Below are 18,582 nucleotides of genomic sequence, written 5' to 3' on the forward strand. Positions count from 1 at the left end.
GGCCACTGGTTTTTTGTTGGTTCCTGACTGGTTGGGTGACCTGTGCTTTCTATATTAAAATAAATAAAGTGAGCGGGGGTGACACCAAACCTAGTGATGCCACAGCAGCAATCTGGCCAGCATACCTAGGGATTACATCAGAATTCCACAGTGACAGAGCTATGTCAGCATCACAACCGAGGTGCACATGCACAGTGACTGTCCGGGATTGATATTTGCTAGACAACCACTGGAGCAGTTACCTATTAGCTGATGCTGGGTGGTCATGACCTACTCACTCCTTCGGTGCAGGACTTGTATGGTGCCACTCCCACACAGTTGCTACCATTAATGACGTGCATGTGTAGCAGTTGCCCCAATGACTTTCCATCCAGTGACTGGACAGGTGCCCAGTGACTGGACAGGTGGCTCCCCTGACCCAATGCAGGGGGTCCTGTCTTTCTCAGGGGCATGACTTTGGTCTCCTCCTGTGGCAGCATGAGCTCCCTCTCTTTGCTTCCCTGACTGGGGTTTGTTGTCTTGTGTAGATGAAGGTGGTGGTGCTGGGGGGGTGGAGAGGTGGGTTTCTTTGTGGAGGCCACCTGGGCTGGAGTTCCTGCAATGAGGACATGTATTAAGTGGATTCCTGCCACAACTGCTGTGAGGGCAGTGGCCTGCTTGTGCAACATGCTCCCTTTTGTATGCGACCCCCAGAATGAAACTGGACCCAGTGGCATCCCTATGGGGGTGCGGCAGGTGCATACCACACTGGGTGACACCCTTGGGGGGATGACACCACTAGTGGCCAAAATTTTGGAAGCCCTTTGGAAAATTTGTGTTTCTGAATAATATCTTCATGTTATATATACCATTGGAAAGGTAATTTCCAATTACCTTTGGGTCCCCTTAGGGAGAAAGGGAGGGTAAAAATGCTATAAATAAATAATAATGATAATAATTTCATGCACAATGTATTTTCTGTGTTCTATCAAAAGTTATGGCCAAAACACCCACACCCACAACTGCCTTATGTCACAGAAAGGGGATTTTGGCTACAATCCTCTCCACACTTTCCTGGGAGTAAGCCGTACTGAACACAATAGGACTGACTTCTGAGTAGACACGCATCGGATTGTGCACTCAAAACTGACCAATGGGGCTGATTGTTCCGAGAGCCAGTGAGGTGTTGTGACGACACTGCAGGGAACAAATAAGGGCCCACTCCTAACCAACTTTCCAGTGCCAATACAGCCTCAATGTAACCTGGAGGTAAGTTCCCGCACCTTGAGGAGGTCTCCACGACTGTCCCCCCACAGCAGAATGCAGCAGCCCTCCCACTGGCACAGCTATATCAGTGCTGGAAAGTTGGATAGGATACGGCCCTAAGGTGTGAGTATGAGCTCTCATTTCCACTGATCAGAATTCAGTAGTGTGAGTGTCCTCAAGTTGGCTCCGATGGCTTTTTGTGGGTAACTGATTTCTTGGATGACCTGTACTGCTATAAATTAAAAGAAATGGAGTGAATGGGGGTGACATCATTTATGCTTCTGCATTTGGACTGTGTGTGTGATTTGTTCAGGAGGAGGTTCGTCATGAGGCTGATGCAATGAGCTCGTGCTCCATGTGATGCAAGTCCCAGTGACGTCTCTGGCTGGACCTTGTCGCTGATTTCAGAAAGCTCTTCTCTGCTGGCGGGATCCGTCGTGGGCCACCTCCTTCAGGAACTGAGGCACCGGCAGAGCCAGCCAGAGATCTGCGGAGCCTGTTGTGCTGTCATGCCCAAGTGAGTTTCACCTTTCCCACTGCAAGGCGTTCTGCTCGAGCGCTGCGCATACATTAATGGGTGAGTTAATCCAACCAGGCCCAGATCTTGTCCAATGCACGCAGACGACATGATCAGATCAGTTAAAATTAACTTGGGTGTCATGGTTTCTGTTGGTGCCACCCACCTGGCAGCTGGGGGAGCCCGTGGGCAGCAGCCACCGCCCTCCGAGCAGGGCTCTTTCACCTCCAAAAGCAACTCTCTCCCTGGTGCGGGATGAAGGGGCTGCTCTCTGACCTGGTGAGTAGCAACATACACACTCTTCAGGCCACGGGCCACTGTGGTGGCCACCTGTAGCCCCTGCTTGGAGCCCAAGGCTTGGGTTGTGCAGAGCCCCCTAGCGGTGCGGCAATGAGTGTTTCTTCCCAAACGCAGCTCAGTGGGAATCCTGACACAGCTGGGGCACCTTGTCGCTCTTTCCTCCAATGGGTGGTATTTGTGAGGTAGTATGTGAGCCCCTCATGTCTCCCTCAGTGTTTACTTCTTGTCAGCACGTTGCCCTCCTCCATCGGGTGCTGGTTCATCAAGTGTGCTGTGGGTTGGTGTCCACCCTGCATTTGGATCAGGTCCCAGTGAGCCCAGCAGTCCCCCTTGTGATATACTCGTGACCTGAGGCAGCTTGGAAAGCTCCGCCCCCAAATTTTTAAAATCTCGATCCCTCGTCATCTTAAAGAAAAAGATCCTAACTGGCTTTGCTGCCCCTGAATATCCAATTCCAGCAGCTAGGCCTGGACTTTTTCCAGTGGGGCACTCTGACAATAGCACGATTTTGAGACCCTCTGGACTAAGGCTACTAGCATCACTAGGGCTGTGTGGACAGCACTGGGTGACACACTTGAGGGGGACATGACACCGCTACTGCCAAAATTGTGAAATTCTTGGTACTTTTGAGTAAAACCATCATGTAATATATCAAGCAATGTGTAATTTAATGCAGAATGCAATGAATCAAACTGTGTTGTAATATCTGAATGCTATCAAAAGTTATAGCCAAAAAAAACCTGAAAAGGAAAACGCAACTGCCTTATATAACAAAAAGGAGATTTCTTTAACTAAAAACTGACCAGTGAGACTGATTGCTCTGAGAACCAATAAGGTTTTATTATGACAGAGCAGGGAACCAATAGGATGTTCATATGAGCCAGCTCATTTGACTTTCTGTGTATCAGAGCCAACACAGGAACTCTTCTTTAGTTGTGTTAGTGTCATCAAGTTGGCCACAGAGTGAGTTTTTTTTTTGTGTTACTTATTTGTTGAGTGAGCTATACCGTTCTATATTAAAATGAATGGGGGTGACACCCACCCTACTGAAGCCACTGCATTTAGACTGTGCTTATGATACAGTGATTTATTCTGTATGGTCTGGAATGGGAGGAGGTCCACCATAGGGGTGAAATAATGAACTCTTGCACTGGGTGTTGCAAACCCCAGTGACACCTCTGCTGACAGCAGTGCGATTTTGAGATCCTCTGGACTAAGGTACATTTTCAAGTCTGGTCTCATGAGAAGGGGTGCTGGGGGCAAACTGTACCTGGGCCAAGGGTCAAAAAGGGAGCCCAGATATTTCCTGGGATTTCAGAAAACGATTGCATATATTGTGTGAAGACTGGCATTCCCATTTTGTGTCAGCCCGGATAGTTTTATATATATTGTAATTCACAGAAATACCAGCTCTTCAAAGGCCTGAAGAACAAATTTGTTCTCAAGGCCTCTGAGACCAGAACTAGATCCAGTGGTTGCAAATTGCAAGAGAGGATATTCTGGTTGGACATCAGGAAGAAAGTCTTGGTGGTCAGAGTGGTTTGGCAGTGGAACAGATTGTCTTCAGGGGTTTCTGAGCAGTGCGATGACTCTGTCCAGGTGCAACACATGATCAGAGGGCTGGAGAACAAGCCCTACAAGGAAAGGTGGAGGAAACTTGGTATGTTCAGCCTGGAAGAGAGAAGGCTCAGAGGGGATATGATGGCACTCTTGAAAGACCTGAAGAGCTGTCCTATAGAAAGGACAGATCTGTTCTCATAAGAACATAAGAACAGCCCCACTGGATCAGGCCAAAGGCCCATCTAGTCCAGCTTCCTGTATCTCACAGCGGCCCACCAAATGCCCCAGGGAGCACACCAGATAACAAGAGACCTGCAAGGCTTCCTGGGAATTGTAGTTAAGAACATAAGAACAGCCCCACTGTATCAGGCCATAGGCCCATCTAGTCCAGCTTCCTGTAACTCACAGTGGCCCACCAAATGCCCCAGGAAGCACACCAGATAACAAGAGACCTGCAAGGCCTCCTGGGAATTATAGTTTAGGAACATAAGAACAGCCCCACTGGATCAGGCCATAGGCCCATCTAGTCCAGCTTCCTGTATCTCACAGCGGCCCACCAAATGCCCCAGGGAGCACACCAGATAACAAGAGACCTGCAAGGCTTCCTGGGAATTGTAGTTAAGAACATAAGAACAGCCCCACTGTATCAGGCCATAGGCCCATCTAGTCCAGCTTCCTGTAACTCACAGTGGCCCACCAAATGCCCCAGGAAGCACACCAGATAACAAGAGACCTGCAAGGCCTCCTGGGAATTATAGTTTAGGAACATAAGAACAGCCCCACTGGATCAGGCCATAGGCCCATCTAGTCCAGCTTCCTGTATCTCACAGCGGCCCACCAAATGCCCCAGGGAGCACACCAGATAACAAGAGACCTGCAAGGCCTCCTGGGAATTATAGTTTAGGAACATAAGAACAGCCCCACTGGATCAGGCCACAGGCCCATCTAGTCCAGCTTCCTGTATCTCACAGCGGCCCACCAAATGCCCCAGGGAGCACACCAGATAACAAGAGACCTGCAAGGCCTCCTGGGAATTATAGTTTAGGAACATAAGAACAGCCCCACTGGATCAGGCCACAGGCCCATCTAGTCCAGCTTCCTGGATCTCACAGCGGCCCACCAAATGCCCCAGGGAGCACACCAGATAACAAGAGACCTGCAAGGCTTCCTGGGAATTGTAGTTTAAGAACATAAGAACAGCCCCACTGGATCAGGCCATAGGCTCATCTAGTCCAGCTTCCTGTATCTCACAGTGGCCCACCAAATGCCCCAGGGAGCACACCAGATAACAAGAGACCTCATCCTGGTGCCCTCCCTTGCATCTGGCATTCTGACATAGCCCATTTCTAAAATCAGGAGATTGTGCATACGCATCATGGCTTGTAACCCATAATGGATTTTTCCTCCAGAAACTTGTCCAATCCCCTTTTAAAGGCGTCTAGGCTAGACGCCATCACCACATCCTGTGGCAAAGAGTTCCACAGACCGACCACACGCTGAGTAAAGAAATATTTTCTTTTGTCTGTTCTAACTCTCCCAATACTCAATTTTCGTGCAAGGAAAGCGCCCTACAGGTAGACCACAGCTGCGATACAAGGACATCTGCAAGAGGGATCTGAAGGCCTTAGGAGTGGACCTCAACAAGTGGGAAACCCTGGCCTCTGAGCGGCCCGCTTGGAAGCAGGCTGTACAGCATGGCCTTTCCCAGTTTGAAGAGACACTTGGCCAACAGTCTGAGGCTAAGAGGCAAAGAAGGAAGGCCCATAGCCAGGGAGCTGGGCCAGGGACAGACTGCACTTGCTCCCAGTGTGGAAGGGATTGTCACTCCCGAATCGGCCTTTTCAGCCACACTAGACGCTGTTCCAGAACCACCTTTCAGAGCGCGATACCATAGTCTTTCGAGACTGAAGGTTGCCAACTATAACTAACTCAATTTTAGTGGATGTCCCCTGGTTCTGGTGTTATGTGAGAGTGTAAAGAGCATCTCCCTATCCACTCTGTCCATCCCCTGCATAATTTTGTATGTCTCAATCATGTCCCCCCTCAGGCGTTTCTTTTCTAGGCTGAAGAGGCCCAAACGCCATAACCTTTCCTCATAAGGAAGGTGCCTCAGCCCTGTAATCATCTTAGTCGCTCTCTTTTGCACCTTTTCCATTTCCACTATGTCTTTTTTGAGATGCGGCGACCAGAACTGGACACAATACTCCAGGTGTGGCCTTACCATTGATTTGTACAACGGCATTATAATACTAGCTGTTTTGTTCTCAATACCTTTTCTAATGATCCCAAGCATAGAATTGGCCTTCTTTACTGCCGCCACACATTTGGTCGACACTTTCATCGACCTGTCCACCACCACCCCAAGATCTCTCTCCTGATCTGTCACAGACAGCTCAGAACCCATCAGCCTATATGTAAAGTTTTGATTTTTTGCCCCAATGTGCATGACTTTGCTCTCACCTGCCTTTGAGAGCAGAACTAGACCTAACGGGTACAAACTGCAAGAGAGGAGATTCCGGTTGGACATCAGGAAGAAATTCTTGACGGTCAGAGTGGTTTGGCAGTGGAACAGATTGTCGAGGGAGGTGGTGGCTTCTCCCTCACTGGAGAGCTTCAAGCAGAGGCTGGACGGGCACCTGCTGGAGATGTTGTACGAGGATTTCCTGCAACAGGCAGGGGTTGGACTAGATGACCTTGTGGGTCCCTTCCAGCTCTATGATTCTATGAAGTTATGATCCAGCGGAGAAGGGGAGGGGACTAAAAGAAATGTACCAAAAGATACTTTGTACCCCTTGATAAACTTCCTCTGCTTCAAGGGGTGAACACTTTTCTCCCCAGTTCCTTCAGTGCTTTGTCATTCCCCTTCGCAGGTTCGATATCGGAAGCTCTTTCAGATGATTCTCGTCCTGGGCATTGGCGGGACCTTCCCCATCGGCTACCAGATCTCTGTGATCAACTACCCCTCAGTGGTAAGCCAGAGCAGAAGAAGGGGGCCCCATCGGGCTGAGGATGTGTGACTGAAATGTCCTGTGATTGGCAACGTACGCTGCAGTGCTCTACCAAGGTCACTGGTAGACCAAGTGCTCTACCAAGGTCACAAGGCAGGCCTGGTCCAAGGTGAAGTGCAGCCTGAGGCAGTGCCCCCATTTCTGCCCCCTTGTTTATGAACACATGCCCCAGCCTGGCCCATTTCGGGAGAGTGACCAGAGGGGTGCCTTGCGGTTCTGCTCCAACCCTCCTCTCCTTAAGCCTCATCTGGCCTCTTTCCCAGTTTCCAGGATTGCTTTCTGGAGCCACCTGGAGATTGGAAACTGCCTGGGCCAGCCCTGGACAGCTGTCAGCAGTAGAGCTGAGACTTCTGACAGCAATGGATGCCACAGACAGAAGGTGGCTGAGAGGGAACATGATTAAGTCATATAGAATGATGCAACGTATGGGATAGAGGGATGCTTTTTCCCTCTCACACAACACCAGAACCAGGGGACAGCCACTAAAACTGAGTGTTGGGAGAGTTAGGACAGACAAAAGGAAATGTTTCTTTATCCAGCAAGTCATTAATCTGTGGAACTCCTTGCCACAGGATGTGGGGATGGCGTCTGGTCTAGATGCCTTTCAAAGGGGATTGGACAGATTTCTGGAGGAAAAGCCACTTTATGTTCTTAAGCCATGTAAAGCTCTAACAAGAACTGTGCCCTGGGCTGAAGCGCCCTTCCTAATGCAAGTCTCCTGTTCATCCCTCCTCAGTATATCAAGCAGTTCATGAACGAGACCTGGTTTGAGCGCTCCGGGGGCCCCCTCCGGGAAAGGAGCCTCCTGTTCCTGTGGTCGGTCATTGTGTCTGTCTATGGGCTCGGGGGACTGCTGGGTTGTCTTTTTAGCGGCTACCTGACTGTCAAATACGGCAAGTATGTAATGTGGACCCCCCCCCCCCTTGGGCAAACCCTGGAGCCAGCAGTGTCATGCTCCTGTTGGGTTGTGCTGGCCAAGCAGATGCTACTGAGAGCTTGTGGATAGCTGTCTAAGAACAAGCCAGTCTTGAGGTTCCCTGCTCAGAGGGGTAACTTGGGCAAAGCCTCAGGGGCAGCTGCCCCAGGTGCTATGCCAAGGGGGCAAATGACTACCCCCAGGCTCTATCCTTGTTATGGAGGAAGGTGCTGTGACTTCATCCTCCCTCAATGGTCCTTCAGGGCAGCAAAACCATTGCAGTGAGTGCCCCTCCTCTGGTGAGAACCTGGAAGTGGTGTCATGTGACGCAATGTGTACACAAGGTGTACACACCTCTGTCCCCGCTTTACATTTTTGAAACTGAATTTTGTTTTGTTTTGGGAAACACACTGGATGAGTGTTTGAATGGAACACAGGAAATGAATGATTGTCAAAGCACAGCCTTATTTAGCTTGCAAATTTAACTGGGGCATTTGGTGGGCCGCTGTGAGATACAGGAAGCTGGACTAGATGGGCCTATGGCCTGATCCAGCAGGGTTATTCTTATGTTCTTATGTTTTTAATTTATTTTGGCCAGCAAAAATCATAACTAAGTCTATAACACATGCAAATGTGTGCAAAACCTAAATAAATAGAAATAATAGAAAAATAAACATAAGAACTTTGAGGAACATCATGGAAGTTTGGGTGAAACTGGATGAAGGAGGAAAGCCCATGGGCAATATTTGTGATTGGTTGTTATTGAAAGCAGCTGAAAGAGCAAAGCCAGGAAAGTCAAGAGGATGAACATCAAGGAATTGCTGTATGTAACAAGGACCATTTTAAATGAATCTGTCAGTTTGGTTTCAAAAACAGCATCTTCAAAAATATGCAAGGCAATCCCCCCCCCCTTTTACTGGTGACCCTCTGGACTCTTTCCCTGTTTGTGCCTAATGGGCTTATCTTGGCTGCTGCCTTCACTGAAATTATTATTGTAGAAGAAAAATATTTTCTTACACAATATTTTTGTGGGGAAGCAGACCAGGAAAGGTGCGGTAATTCTTGGTGTCCTGCCTCAGCAGCCATTTTGCTGTTACTTTCCAAAGAACATGTGAGTAGTCCTCATGGACTTGCAGAACAGATTGTGAAAAGGTGGGAGGGTTGAGGGTGGAGTTCGATGGACGGAGGAGCCTGGCTTAGCATTGTGTGTGTGTGTGTGGGGGGGGAGAGTCAGGGATCAGGTTCTGTCTGGCTCTGGGGGGTTCAAGGCAAGCATAGGAGTGATGCTGGGTTCCTCCCAGTCTCCCAAGACTGCCTGAGGCAGCCTGCCAAACGCTGCCCCTTTTACTCCCCTGCACATGCCCGATCTCGTCTGATCTCAGAAGCTAAGCAGGGTCAGGCCTGGTTAGTACTTGGATGGGAGACCGCCTGGGTGCTGTAGGCTTGTACCATAGTCTTTCGAGACTGAAGGTTGCCAACCATTTTACCCAAGGATGTCCCAGCATCTGCTCCCCCCAGTGCTCCAGTGCTCCAGCTCCTCCCCTCCACACTTCCCCTTCCTGCCTGCCCTCTTGCTTTTCCAATCTGGGGAGCAGGGAGGAGAAGCAGGCGGGCAGAGATGGGCAACAGCTTGGCGACATGCGAGGCTGCAGTGATCCAAATGAGACCACACAAGAAGGGGGTTTATCTGGCAGTGGGAAAGCAAAGCTGTTTCTGTGTTTGCTCCACTCTGTGCACCCTGATGGCCGTGCCCTGAATCCAGAAAGCGAAGCCTGCTGGGCACCGACCTGCTCGTCCTGGCCACCGCCTGCCTCGTGGGCTTCAGCAAGTTGGCCAAGTCGCTTGAAATGGTCCTGGTCGGTCGGTTCCTCTATGGAGTGAGTGCAGGTAAAATGGTGTCTCTTATGGCAACTCGAGAGCAACGCCCCCTCCCACCTCCAGGGGACCTCTGCAGAGCCTGGTTCTGTGCCAGCCTGGCTCAAGCAGCACTCAGGACTTGGCCAGTGAGGAAGGACACAGACTGTTGGAATGGCAGCTGCATACAGGGCAGCTCGCTCATGAAGCAGGCTGAAGCACCTGCATGATGGCAGTTGGTAGGGGCACCCCCATGCTCACCTGCCTGCCACTGGCCACATGACCCATCCACTCCCTCCCTGGCCAATAAGTGAGAGGAGGATTGGGCCTGCAGTCCCTTCTCCTCCTCCAGTGTTGGCAGTGATAACAGCAGTACCCTCTCTGCTAGCCAGAAAGGCCCCCACAGCTGTTGCCACCTCCCCTGCTACTTCTTTTAAACTGGCTGGGTGGAGAGCACTGGCATAGCTAAGGCAGGGCTGGGGGGGGTCAACAGTGCCACGCCTGGGGGATGTCAGGGGGTGCCTTTTAGAGGTCTTTTGAGGCCCAGGGAGGCCATGCGCAGTCTCTCTGAGCCCTGGATGACCTTGGAAGGCCTGCCAGAGGTCTTAGAAAAGCACTTTGCAATGTGCCTTCTAAGACCTTCTGAGGCTCTGGGGGGTGTAAAAAATTTTGTACCCTTGGGTGCCAGATGGCATGTGGTGGAGAGGCAGCAGGGTTCTGCTAGGATCCTCTCTGCCCAACTAGTTGAGAAGAAGCAGAGGCGGCAAGAGAGAGGGAGGCTGGCGCACACCCTGTCAATCAATTTGGCACCACTCTGGGCCAGGCTTGGTCCCTGTCTGCGCAGGCAAGCGGAGGGTCTGCTACATGGCTTGCTTGCTTTGTCTCAATGTGGAAGGAATAGACTGTTTTGGAACATGTGCTGGTCAAATTTTCCTGGCATTGCCGTGGCTGTGGCTGGCATTGCTGCACTTTGTACATGGCACATGAGCATGTGCTAAAGAAACAGCACCTGCTGCAAGGGTATTCACGGCTCCCAAGTGGTTTACTGACTGGAATGTGGTTAGGACAGTGGGATGGTGAGTACTCCCAGTTCTTCAAGTCTAGCAGAATCCTTTGTCCTGAAACAGTCAGGACAGTGAAGTACAATTTGGGGAGAAGCCTCTCCTTGGGGAGAATGATTAAAGAGCTGGAGAACAAAAACAGAGCTAGACCAGCAGCCAGGAAAAAGTGGGTGAGGAAATAGATCGGGACCAAGTTACTACCGTTCTGGGCTCAGACCCCAGGGCACCTCTGGGTGCTGCCTCTTGGCTGCTAGACCCTTTTGAGCTCACTCTCCTTCCTTGTTCCAGGCTTCTGCATGATGATTCACACTCAGTATGCGGGCGAAGTTTCCCCCAAGAGGCTACGAGGCCTTGCAAACGCCACGACTGGATTCTTCTGGTCCCTGGGGAAGTCTTTGGGCCAAGTCCTGGGGCTCAGGTACCTGGAGGTTGTTGGGCGAGGGGGTGAGGGTGGGGATGGAGGAGGCTCCCTAAAATGTCTGTGCTCAGCCACGATGACCCCGTGACTCTGGCCCTCCTCTCCAGGGAACTCCTGGGCACAGAAGCCTCCTGGCCTCTGCTGATGGCTTTCACAGGTGCTCCAGCCCTCCTCCAGCTGCTCTTCCTGCCGTCCTTCCCCGAATCACCGTCGTACCTCTTAATCCAGAAGGGAGATGAAGGAGCCTGTCTGAAAGGTCCGTTCCATAGCTGGCCTTGCTGCTGTCCACGAAGGGAACTGGGATCTGATCCTCACTGCGCAGTGGTGTCACTGGGCAGTGTGGGGGGTGCGCATCACACTGGGTGACGCCCTCGGGGGGTGACACCCCCACGCGTGGCCAAAATTTTGGAAACCTTTTGGGAAAATTTTTATTTCTGAATAATACCATCATGTTATGTATCATTGGAAAGGCAACTTCATACAATGGAACAAACCATCTGTATTCTGTCCAATGTTATGGCCAATTAACTAGAAAAGGAAGACGCAATTGCCTTATGTCACAAAAAGTGCATTTCCTTGACTCGGAACTGGCCAAGGGGCTGTTCCGGCCTCTCCTGGGTCCCCCTCCTTCTTTAAGGATCACTGGAGCGGCAAAGGGAAGAACCAGGCAGCCCCCCTGACCTACGCCTGGCCGTGTTTGGCATCTTGACACTTCTGCCCCTCCCTTCTGTTCCCCAGCCATGCAGCAGCTCTGGGGCAGCGAGGATCACCGGGAAGAACTCGGCGACCTGAAGAAGGAGTTGGTGGTGGGGCAGAGCAGCCCAGCCCTGGGGGCACGAGCTCTGCTTAGGGATCGGTCCTTGCGCCGGCAGGTGGGCGTCCTGGTCGCCGTCATTGTCACCCTGCAACTGTGCGGCATCAATGCAGTTAAGTCACGTGTCTGCCTGTCTTGGTGCAGGTAGCCCCTGTCTCGGGTATGCCACAGCCCAGGGACTGCCCCACATCATCCTGCTGCAGATTTCTTAGTCCTTTGGATGTTGGCTGTGGGTGCACAAGGAGACCTGGCAGGTCAGGAACGCCCACTTTGCCGCTGGGAGCCTTTTGGTCCCCCGCCCCAACAACTCCCTTCCTTCCTTCTTCTCCCTAGGTTTATTTCTACACTTCTGAAGTCTTCCACACCGCTGGCTTTGAAGAGGGGCTCATCCCCTATCTCTCCCTGGGCGTGGGCTTCTGCGAGCTCTTCTCTTCCGTCCTCTGTGTAAGGGCTTTCCTGCACATCTCCCATATTCTGCTTTGGCCTCTCATGCGCACAAGGGAGGAAGGCAAGGTGTTGTGTTTCTGGCCTTGCACAACTCCTGCTCCAGGGCAATCGTGTACATCACGTGCACCCAAGTCCTGGTTCTTCTGTGCCTGGGTGCAGCTATTCCGGTCACTGCAGGGGCACTCAGGTGCAGTGCTGCTGTTGCCAAACATGCAAGGTGGGGACAGCAGTAGTGTGCACACGAAAGGAAAAGCAGCAAAATTTGATTCTGTCCCAGGCAGTGGCCAGGCCTGTTGGCATCAGTGGAGGTGCAAACAATAATTTCACTGTCATAGCAGTGGTAACGCTGGCGAAACACCATCTGTGCACACTGGAGGGGGTTGCTTACCTGTGTGGGGAGTATTGTCCTTGCTTCCCCTGTTGAGGTGGTGAGGCGGGATCCCAGCTGGGTGCTTGAGTGAGGAGACCTGCTGGGGTACAATACCTGCCACAAGAATCCTGCGCAGCTTCCCTTTCTGTGGCATGGTGTCCATCACCGAAGTGTCCCTTTGAGAGACCAGAGAGGTATTGCTCGGGGCCCAGCGTCTTACCAACTAGCAGGGGCTTCTGGACTGGGGTTGGTATGCTGTGATGGGCTGCCCAGTGTTGCCTGTATCTTATGCTCAGTCATAAGAAAGTGGCTGGGGCAAGGGATGTCTGGTACCAGTTGGCAGCCTTGGGGCAGTGACACCATTACTGGCCAAAATTGTGAAAATCTTGGTATCTTTGAATAATACCATTATGTTATATATCACTAGATGTGTGATTTAATGCAGAATACGATGAAACAAACTGTGTTGATTATCTGTATTCTATCAAATATTATGGCCACAAAAAGTTGATTTCCTTCACTCAAAACCAACCAGTGAGACTGATTCCGAGAGCCAATGAGGTGTTGTTATGACACAGCAGGGAACCCGTAAGGTGTTAATCTGAGTCAGCTCTGATTTCCAGGTCTCGGAGTTCATACCTGAACTCTTATTCACAGCCCAATATTGAGCTGCGGGGGGGGGGGGGGGAGGCCTGTGTCCCTCCCTCCTCGCTCCCTCCCCCTGGCACGTCTCCCCCGCCTCCGCGGAATGCCTCCTCCTCGCCTCACCCACACTTACCTTTCTGCTGCTTGGCGGTCCATGCAACTGCCGAGCAGTGGAGGTCAGATGCCCGCCCGGCAGTAGGGCCTGCAAACGTGCCTTATGCCACGTTTGTGACAGTGCGCACCAGAGGTGAACCGGTGCACAGAGCCCAGGATTGGGCTCTCAGTGGTGTGAGTGTCCTCAAGTTGGCAACTAAGAACATAAGAATAGCCCCGCTGGATCAGGCCACAGGCCCATCTAGTCCAGCTTCCTGTATCTCACAGCGGCCCACCAAATGCCCCAGGGAGTACACTAGATAGCAAGAGACCTGCATCCTGGTGCCCTTCCTTGCATCTGGCATTCTGACATAGCCCATTTCTAAAATCAGGAGGTTGCGCATACACATCATGGCTTGTAACTCGTGATGGATTTTTCCTCCAGAAATTTGTCCAATCCCCTTTTAAAGGCGTCTAGGCTTGATGCCATCATCACATCCTGTGGCAAGGAGTTCCACAGGCCAGTGACACATTGAGTAAAGAAATATTTTCTTTTGTCTCTCCTCTCAACACTCAACTTTTGTGGATGTCCCCTGGTTCTGGAGTTGTGTGAGAGGGAAAAGAGCATCTCTCTATCCACTCTGTCCTCCCTGTGAATAATTTTGTACATCTCAACTGGTTTTGGCGGGTTATTTACTTACTTAATTTCTACCCCACCTTTCTCTCCAAAGGCAACTTACAACCATGTTGAGAAACACAAAGAACATAAAATCACAGTTAAAAACACAAATTTGATTTGGTGGGTGACCTGTCCTGTTCTATGTTAAAATAAATAAGGTTAAGGAGGGGTGACCCCACCCCAGTGATGGCACTGCATTGTGGCTGCGCATGTGATATTCTCCTGCATGGTCTGGAATGGGAAGAGGTCCCATTGTGGGGGTCTTGCACCGGCTGACGCAAACCCTAGTGACGCCTCTGATTTCCTGCCGTTCTCTGTTCCCTCTGCAGATCTTCAGCATTGAGCGATTTGGGCGGAGGAGGCTGCTGTGGGTGGGCTGCAGCCTCATGGCCCTGGCACTCCTGCTTCTCACGGTGACCCTCGCCCTGCAGGTGAGGACGGGGTTCTTCCGCGCTCTCTGGGGCTTCCCTCTGCTGCCTCGCCAGCTGCTGCAGCTCTTCCTTCAAGCTGCCCATTCCCCTGGACTGGGCTCTGCCTCCTCTGGCACTGGAAAACAGCAGCTTTTCCCATACTGTGGTCCTGGAAGCTTATTCCAGGACACAGTGGGTCAGCAACCCACTCCACTCAGAATGGTCCCCAGAAGACTCTAAAAGCCACTTCCAGTTTTTGGAGACAACTTCTGATTTGCCTCCAAGTGGCTTTTCTGTGGGCCATTCTGAGGCCTATGGAGGCCAGTAGAGTGGGTTGCCAGCCCAGCATGACCCAGAAGAGGCCTCCCCGGTACGGCCAGGAGCATTGCGACCCACCGCCAAGGGCAAGGTGGGTTATGGCATCACTAAGATTAGGAATTTGCTGGGATAGAGAATCCTGCAGTGGGTGGGGGGGTTGGGGGCACTGCCTCATGGCTGCAGCTAGCAACTGTTTCTGTCTCCACGCCAACAGAGCTGGGGCAGAATGAGGGGGTAGGAGGAGGGGTCCCCCACTGCTGTGGCATTCTCAGCGCCTGTCAAAGATCCAGTGGACAATGCACTGCCCTCCAGCAACATGTTGCTCCTCTATGACAGCTGGGCAGGAGGGTGCGAGGGTGGGGTGGGGCGGGCAGAAGAGCCCTGCTGGATCAGGCCAAAGGCCCATCCAGTCCAGCTTCCTGTCTCTCTCAGTGGCCCACCAGATGCCCCAGGGAGCATGCAAGACAACAACAGGCCTGCAACCTGTTGGCACGCCCTGGCACCTGCCATTTGGAGAGAGGCTCCCTTGCACCCAGGCCTGGTGCCTGGACTCTCCCCCTCCTGTGCAGGTTCAGTGATGTTTGCACTCTCACTCTTCCAGAACAAACACCCCTGGCTGTCTCATTGTAGCGTCGCTCTGATTTTCCTGTTTGTGATCTTCTTTGGAGTTGGACCGAGTGAGTAGGGAGGCCAAGGAAGGGCGGGGGGGGGGGCCAATTGGCACTTTGCAGGAGGCAGCACTGCCCTCTGCAGAGTCAGAGCCCCGGTCTGTCCAGCTCAGTTCTGCCCCTGCTTATTGGAGGGAAGGAAAAGGCCACCACTGAAGGTCTTCATCCTGGAAGCACACAGTGCAAGCCTTTCCTTGTCTGTTTTGCCCACCGCAGACGGAGCCACGATGTCTGTCATGATGGAGATCTTCAGCCAGTCTGCCAGACCAGCGGCTTTCCTGATTGGAGGCTGTCTGAACTGGGCGGGCCTCTTCCTCGTGGGACTCGTGTTCCCCTATGCTGTGGTGGGTCTGCAGCAAGGGCCAGCGCCTGCTTCCCTCCCGGCCTGCACCTTTCCGACCACCCCACTTCTCGCGTCTCCACTTGTGTCATTCTGTGGTGGCTGAGGGAGCTGTGTGCTGAGAGGCTGGCCTGGTGCTCTCAGTGCGCCACTTCTCAGACGGATCCCGTACATGGCTAAACGCAGCTCCCACCTCCACTCCTGCTCCAGCTGGGGGTCCTGAGGGGGATTGTCGCTCACATCTGCATGTCTGTTCTCCCAGGTGGGCCTGGGTCCCTTTTGCTTCCTCTTCTTCATGGTGGTCCTCGTGGGTTCCGGAGCCTTCTTCTACCTGTTCCTCCCGGAGACAAAAGGGAAATCGATCGCGGAAATCACGGAAGAATTCAACGTGTTGCCTTTTGGAAAGAGACTCTCGGCTGTCCTCAGGCACGGGCTCCGGGAGGACCTGTCGGTCTACACCAACTTCTGAGGGATTAACCAGCCTGGGGAGGGCAAGGGTCCGACAGGAGCAAAGACAGTCTCCCTGCTGCGGTTGAGTGGGTTTCATGCACAACCTTGCTGTGTTCAGTACCACACGCACAAAAGCACAGGCTAAGCATGCGCGTTGGCAACACCCCTTAAGGCGCCAAACCCTTTTGATACAGTGGGCCAAACAGCATTCCTAATCATTGGGCTCTCCCAGCCCCTCCGTAGCACCTCCCTCTTCCACCCCTCTTGGCCTGCCCCTCGCCCTGCAGCCTTCCTTGTCCCTTCCCCTCATTTTCCTGGCCTCCAGCAGCCTCCTTCCATCTCTCCTTCCCGCAGACTCAGCAGAAGCAGCACTGCTGGAAGGGCCCAATTTATCATGCGGACCAGATAAAGAGCTTCTGAGGGCCACATCCAGCTTGTGGGCCTTGCTTGACATCCCTGCCTTAGGGGGCATCCCTCTGGGCCAGCAAGGGGTCCACAGGAACTCTGTGGACTCTCCCCATTGATGCTGCAGTGTGACCCCCCAGGGCTATCACCTCCTCCTCTCCTGCCCTCCCCTGGAGTGGGCCATTCCTCCCCTCATTGCTCATCACACATTGGCCCCTCTACTTATGCACCTACTCACTCAGCGAGGCACCTCACAGCTGTGACCTGCACATTCCTGTTAGCTGAAGCCAAACTTGCAACTGCAGACCAGAGTCCCCTCCTCACCTCCCACCACTCCCCCTTGCCTCGCTGAAAGCCTTGGGGGGGGGTAGCACCCTCAAGCGCCCCTCCTGTGCAAAAGCCTGCTTCCATGATAAGGGATAAATGTTTCCCACCTTACCACGCACCAAGTGGGCCACTAATGCTGGCCCTGCCTCTGACATTATGGCTCTGATCCTATACACACTTACATGCGAGTACGTCTCATTGGGTTCTATGAGACTTACTTCTGAGTAGACATGTATAGGATTGTACTGTAGGATGCTTATTGGTGGCTGGAGTGATTTGTGTTCCTTCCCCTCCAAGCTCTGTAGCTGTTTATGTGCATATTCTGAAAGATGCCAGCATGGCACAACTGGAGAAGCAGCCACAGAGACTACAACAATACACAATCCTGCCTGCCTGAGGACAGGCTGCAGAGTTGAGTTTCTGCCTGGAGGGGGCGGGAGGTTCATTTTAGTCCCCGCCTGTCTGAAAGAAGCAGGAGGGTTTTCTGATTTGAGCTGGAGTTGGGAGTTTCTGATTTGAGCTGGAGTCGGCTGCTTCCGGAGGACAAGCACTGCAGAATTGTACAGGTTGTGTGAAGTGGATGATTAAATGTGATTTTAATATTGGGCCTGTGTAAGAATGTTTTGGAATTTCATTTTGGAGTTGGGGAGAAGTGGCAGAGTGGTCAAGTTTGCGGATGACACTACATTTTTCTGGGTGGTAGAAACTAGAACGGACGGTGAAGAGCTCCAGAAAGAGATCTCCAAACTGGGGGAACTAGCAGGACAATGGTGGATGTGGTTCAATGTAAGGAAGCATAAAACGATGCACATTGGGGCAAGAAACCAAAGCTTCACGTGGATACTAACGGGTCCGAGCTGCTGGAGATGAATCAGGAGAGAGATCTTGGGGTGCCGGTGGACAGCTTGGTGAAAGTGTCAACCGAGTGTGCGGTAGTGGTGAAGACGGCCAATTCCATCCTCGGGATCATTAAAAAAGGGACTGAGAATGAAACAGCCAGTGTTACAATTCCATTGTACAAATGGATGGTAAGGCCACACCTGGAGTATTGCATCCAGTTCTGTTCACCACATCTCACAAAAGACATTGTGGGACTGGGAAAGTTGCAGAAGAGAGTGACTAAAATGATGAGTGGTTGGGGCATCTTCCTTCCTTCCTTCATTTGATGCTTACCTCACCTTTCTCCCCAAAGGGCACCCAAAGCCTTACAAGGAAAGGCTGTAGAGACATAAAATTATGCACAGGGTGGATACAGGAAAGTTATTTTCCCTCTCTCACAACACCGGAATCAGGGGACACACACTAACACTGAGTTAGGACAGACCATAGGAAAAGGTTATTTACCCAGTGGGTAAGTAACCTGTGGAACTCCTTGCCACAGGATGTGGTGATGGCACCTGGTCTAGAGGACAGATTGATGGAGGAAAAGTCTTTCACAGGTGACAAGCCATGATGGGTATGTGCATCCTCCTGGTTTTAGAAGTACGGCAACCTCAGAATGCCAGGTGCAAGGGAGTGGCACCAGGATGCAGGTCTCTTGTTGTCTTATGGGCTCCCTGAGGCCTCTGGTGGGCCACTGTGAGATACAGGAAGTTGAACCCAGTGGGCCTTTGGCCTGATCCAGCAGGGTTCTTGTTACTGGTACTCATTTCTGGGGCACCTGGACTCTGGGTATCCATGCCCCAAACCAGCCATTGCCCATCAGCAGGCAGTGGGTTGTGTTCTGGTCTCAGCCTT

At 52.0% G+C, this 18,582-nt stretch overlaps 1 protein-coding gene across 1 annotated transcript; it reads left to right on the top strand.

Moving 5' to 3' along the window:
* The first annotated feature begins 2,017 nt into the window (after positions 1-2,017).
* On the top strand, positions 2,018-16,132 carry LOC136634434 (solute carrier family 2, facilitated glucose transporter member 11-like). The gene is made up of 12 exons (XM_066609955.1): positions 2,018-2,041; positions 6,493-6,591; positions 7,367-7,527; positions 9,309-9,433; positions 10,750-10,879; positions 10,987-11,135; positions 11,618-11,805; positions 12,027-12,137; positions 14,257-14,358; positions 15,257-15,332; positions 15,540-15,667; positions 15,926-16,132. Exons 1-12 carry the CDS (start codon positions 2,018-2,020, stop codon positions 16,130-16,132), a joined length of 1,500 nt encoding a protein of 499 aa, XP_066466052.1.
* The last annotated feature ends 2,450 nt before the right edge of the window (positions 16,133-18,582 follow it).

This window comes from Tiliqua scincoides, chromosome 14, assembly GCF_035046505.1.
Source record: "Tiliqua scincoides isolate rTilSci1 chromosome 14, rTilSci1.hap2, whole genome shotgun sequence".
NCBI lineage: Eukaryota > Metazoa > Chordata > Lepidosauria > Squamata > Scincidae > Tiliqua > Tiliqua scincoides.

What these genes read in the sequence shown, in the direction of transcription:
- LOC136634434 (XM_066609955.1), top strand. Translation starts at nt 2,018, where the DNA reads ATGAAGGGGCTGCTCTCTGACCTG. An exon ending in TGATCAACTACCCCTCAGTG is followed by an intron (nt 6,592 to 7,366) that starts GTAAGCCAGAGC and finishes ATCCCTCCTCAG; the next exon opens with TATATCAAGCAGTTCATGAA. An exon ending in GGCCAAGTCCTGGGGCTCAG is followed by an intron (nt 10,880 to 10,986) that starts GTACCTGGAGGT and finishes CCTCCTCTCCAG; the next exon opens with GGAACTCCTGGGCACAGAAG.